This window comes from Coptis chinensis, chromosome 3 (genome assembly GCF_015680905.1).
Source record: "Coptis chinensis isolate HL-2020 chromosome 3, ASM1568090v1, whole genome shotgun sequence".
Taxonomy (NCBI): Eukaryota; Viridiplantae; Streptophyta; class Magnoliopsida; order Ranunculales; family Ranunculaceae; genus Coptis; species Coptis chinensis.
In genome coordinates, this window is record NC_141458.1 from 27,119,329 (window position 1) to 27,123,952 (window position 4,624).

General features: G+C 37.6%; 1 protein-coding gene across 3 annotated transcripts; it reads left to right on the forward strand.

Annotated features, from left to right (window-relative positions):
* LOC147508930 (uncharacterized) lies at window positions 1–4,335 on the forward strand. 3 transcript variants are annotated; one of them, XM_086601275.1, is made up of 4 exons: window positions 190–1,013; window positions 1,089–1,241; window positions 2,400–2,611; window positions 3,468–4,335. In XM_086601275.1, the coding sequence occupies exons 3-4, from the start codon at window positions 2,402–2,404 to the stop codon at window positions 4,218–4,220; spliced, it is 963 nt and encodes a 320-aa protein (XP_086457401.1). In that variant the 5' UTR covers window positions 190–1,013; window positions 1,089–1,241; window positions 2,400–2,401; the 3' UTR covers window positions 4,221–4,335. The 3 variants fall into 3 exon arrangements, with proteins under 3 accessions (XP_086457400.1, XP_086457401.1, XP_086457399.1); XM_086601274.1 differs by lacking the exon at window positions 1,089–1,241 and having other exon boundaries at window positions 1–1,013; XM_086601273.1 differs by lacking the exons at window positions 190–1,013; window positions 1,089–1,241 and adding an exon at window positions 1,248–1,569.
* The last annotated feature ends 289 nt before the right edge of the window (window positions 4,336–4,624 follow it).

Here is a 4,624-nt window from a genome sequence, read left to right on the forward strand (position 1 = left end):
TATCAAGGACAAAGATAACTCTAATAGGTACTTTTCAATCTATCATAATTCATAAAGAGACATTTTTGAGTAAGTTTTCAGCCTTTTTTTTTAACCATATATGAGTCATTGGTTGTTATCAGTTATCACTTATCACTGCTTGAAAAAGATATAATGGGTATTATTATATCAATTAGAGAGACACTCATCTAAATTTTCTCTCTCCAATGATCTTCAAAAGAATTAACTCCCACCTGAAGTTGGTACTCGAAGGAAAACACTCAGATTCAACTCTCACTTTTTTTCCACCCTTTCAAGGATAATTTGATATGGGTTGAGTAGTACAGTTATATATTAAAATGGGTAGGACTGATTTTCCAGAAATATGTAAGAAAGGGAAATCTTTTTGAAGAAAACAGACCCAACCATAGCATCTTCTGTAAATCTAGATGTCTTAAAAGAGCTGTCTGGAATATCTTGTTCACAGGCTTACATAAGCATACATAGTGGAAGAGTGGGATTTGTTTTTATGTTTGTTTTGTTTTGTATTTGGGTCCCCATTTTGATCCTCTCTTTCCTTAGTACAATACAATACTACTACTATTAACAAACACAAACACCCATAGGCTTCTCCTCCTTTTTTTTTTTTTGCCTCTCCTACACAGCCTGTCAAGTTTCAATCAATAGTTTTTATTTTTGTTTATTTTTTCCTTCTCTCCACAACTTCTTGCCTTTGTTGTTTCTCTAAGGAAAGTGAGACTAGTATTTGTACTTTTTTTTGCCTTGTTTAGAGATTGCTGGATATCTGAGTTTTCACAGAAACTATCACCTTCCCTAGCTTAGATTACTCCGTCCATGAAGCATCTTTGTTGGTTGGAATGAATCATGGATACTAATGAGGAAGTGGATGGTTGTTTTTTTGGCTATAATTTATTTTATGTGTTGGTGGATGGATGGTAGTCGTGTGAAGGTGGAAGAAGATGGTCCATGTGCAACCAAAGAGTAGCTTGGTACCCCGCCACTATATCTCGCAGGTTAATAATACTACTTCTTTTAATTCCATTATGCTTATATCAATTATCTGATTCATCCTTTCTTCTTGGTAGTAGGTGTGTCTGATTTGTATGAAGAACTAGGCCTTGTTGCATGGATGGGCATTCCTTAAATTTGTTCATAATTTCTTAATTGTAACGGATCACAATGCCACATAAGTCATCCACGATTCTTAGTTCTCAAGGGAAGAGTAAATGTCATGTAGTATGGTAAGACTCAAGTGCAGGATATACAAAACATTAGTGAAGCTTATAAATCAATATCTCTAGATCTTCTTACCTAGCTTACTTCTTGTTGTGTTCCTTGATCCTTGTGGAGTTCGTAGCTATGTTCAATTTATGGCATCTTTGTCACTGCCATAATTCTTTGTAGATGTTGTGAGATTGAATTTTGGTTGGGTAGGAAAAGCAGAGGAGATAACTTTTTAGAAGGAGCTTTCCTGGTTGTGGATGACATGATTGTGGGGCATATGTGATCGATGTCTGGACTAGAAACTTACTTCCATGCCAATATATGGTGACCAAAGATTCCATCATGGTATTCCTCGAGCACAATCTAGGATTTTGTAATGGAATAAAACAACAGTGCACTTTATGATAGCTAGTGGAAACTGCATCTATGAGGCTATGAATCGATTATGACTTAGGAATCCTATGACACCTGAAGAACAAGATAAAGCTCTTGTGAACTGAATAGTGGGTATATATTTCTCGAACTTTAAATGTGCCAGCTTCTGCAACACATCACCTCTTCCTTCTGCTCAATAGTTTTTGCAGTACCAAAGAAGTTCAGTCTGTCCCTTTCCAGGTTTATTGTAATTTGTGGATTTTTATTTCTTCAGATTCTCCTCCACAGACTTGATAAATATATTGTCACTGGTATCATTAGAGCCTCTTGATCCCTTTGAAGAATCTTACTATGTGTAGAAATGCACCAGTGAGCTAGTTACTTTACACCAAATGGCTGTCTTAAATTATAAAAACAAAGTAACACGCTGGGCACACCAATGTAGCATAAAAAATTTCCTTTAATCATAAAGCGTATCAAGGAAGCATCTGATGTTGGGGAATAACTGGAATTTGCTGAAAGTGTGTTTTTACCAAATTCGTGCCAAGCGGTATCAATTAAGTGAGATGCTTAACGTACGAAATATTGTTTTGGTTTTGAATTTCTCTTTAATTACGTTTAGGGATGTAAACCTGGTCTTTTTATGCTAGTCTTTTTTCTATTCTCAGCTCCTCACATGAAACCAAGGACTTTGGACTGCAGGATGTTTGTCATATAACCGTACCTGATTATATTACACAGTTCAGACATCCACCAATGCAAGTCTGAAGTTTAATAAGTAATGTGCATTACTATTTCAGGAATGGGAACAGCAGTACAACATGCGGTTGATCCCGTAGCCATCTTACCATTGGCCTACAACGTCTTTGGTGTAAATAATTCAGATTCTTGGGATTTTGTGAAGATCAAGAAGACATTGACTGATAACTCTATGGATAGAAGGATAGAAAAATTCACCCAAGAATCTGTGAGGATGACAATGCTGAAACACGAAGAGATCTTCAAAGAGCAGGTGCATTCTTGTTTTGTCCTTGCTCTATTCTGTAATACTGTTAAGGTTCTCTTTGATTAAATACTAAGGAATCTGTAGAGTCTTACATATAAAGGAGTTTTGATTGAAGGATCATAGGTTGAACTGTAGTCTCTCAATGAAAACCAACCTGATTCCATTTAAGTAACTATCCTCTGTAGACCATATAATAACGATGGTACTTTAAGAGGTAATATCATTCGGTTTGAAACCATGCCAGAACCAACTTGTATAAGCCAGACCTGTGGGGAATTACCTAATTGACAAGGACTAGTCTTATGTGCTTCTAGTCCTGAAGACCTTTTACCAACTCATCCTCACGAAAGTGGATAATTAGGACGACTGTAGGCTCAGTTTATTGACTTAAGAACTCTAATTTAGTATCTGTCCGACGACGTAGCCACAGAAACTGTTGCATGCTAGCCAACTATGTGAGTACCACGAGTATAGCTTCTATTAGAGCTACATGGGGTAACAAGAAGCCCAGGGCAGCAGGTCTTATCGCACAAAAATGAAAAGCTGAGGCCGTGGATATTGGATTTGCATATTCCATTTATCTACGATAATATTAATATATGAATTTACTTTGTAGTACCACTAGTTAATAAGATTTATCACCACCACACTATTTTTCTTTGTGTAAACCTGTCAATTGGGAAGTTGTTATTGATTCAATTATCAGTAGTCTTCTTTTTCCAATTATGTTGCCATCAGTAAGTAGACTCGCAAAATCTCTCTCTAGGTCACTGGTTTCAAATCACATGCTCTCCCCTAGAATGCCAATTATAATTGTTCTTATAATAATGTTGAGACTAATTCTAGTTGATGGAACTTGCAGGTACTGGAACTCCATAGGATTTACAAAGTTCAAAAGTTGTTGATGGCTGAGTTCAGAAATAATGAACCACAGCTCCACTCTCCAACCATTCTAAGTTCGCAAACAGGAAGGATTGGAGGGAAATGCATCGTAACAGATAACCAAACTGGATTCTGGACTACTGCGACTATATCTGAAACTAACCATTCCCCTTTTAGTAGTTGGAACCACAGCTTATCCAACCAGACCAACTCTGGATATAATTTTAATACAATGATTAGCATGAGAGCCGATCCACACCTCCAGGAACAGAGTAGTAGCTGCTCCAGGGACACTTCTAAAATGCCTAGGGGATTTGATCTTGAGCGACTTGCTGAAGCGGACATCTCCAATGACATCAGTGCTATTGAAGACAAAGCTGAGCCTAACTCCTTGAAGTCCTCAAAAGATAAGATGAACATCACCAGCTCCTGTGATCCATGTTTCTACAATGATGGAGAAAACGAGGTGGAGCTGACATTGAGCATTGGATTTGGCACTAATAAGAAGAATTCAAAAAACTGCAAAGCACATTCGAGTCCAGAATCAGGCTGCTCTAAACCAAACAATTATGAAAGAAGGGAGTTGGATCGATCTCTGTCAATCAGATCAGATGCAGGAGATCAATACAGTGAACGAACAAACAGCACAGGCAGTGCCGGTGCAGCATTTGATAGGGAAGGCTTGCAGCAGCCACCTTGGCTTTTTCAAGCTCTGAGTTTAAATAGGACATGAACGTGTATGTATGTTGTTGTGTCCGTGCATTGGTGCATGGAGTCATGGATACTAATGTAACAGAAATCAGCCTCAAGATGTACAATTCAGTTTTATTGATATTTGCATTGGTTCAGATCTGTGAGTTGCTGTTGTCAACATTACGAACGGGTACAGAGACAAATAGTGGACAGAAAGTTTAACTTCATAAAATTTGTTACACTGCTTAGATTCTGTTGTTGTGAATGCAAGTCCTGATGAACAATATATCTTTGCCAAGTGAGTCGCGTTTGTGTCACCTACTGTGTGAACACATCTATTGAAATATTGCCAATCGGTCTTCATGCACTCAACTGGCGAAGAACGTGCAGTGCACTAGATTAAGTTAGGTACAAAGTCCTTGAACTGAAGACAATAAAAGAAAT

Bases quoted from the DNA above. Each gene is read 5' to 3' on its own strand.
- LOC147508930 (XM_086601273.1), top strand. From the start codon at position 1,536: ATGCCAATATATGGTGACCAAAGATTCCATCATG. The intron at 1,570-2,399 runs GTATTCCTCGAG...TTACTATTTCAG, and splicing joins TGACCAAAGATTCCATCATG to GAATGGGAACAGCAGTACAA. The intron at 2,612-3,467 runs GTGCATTCTTGT...TGGAACTTGCAG, and splicing joins AAGAGATCTTCAAAGAGCAG to GTACTGGAACTCCATAGGAT.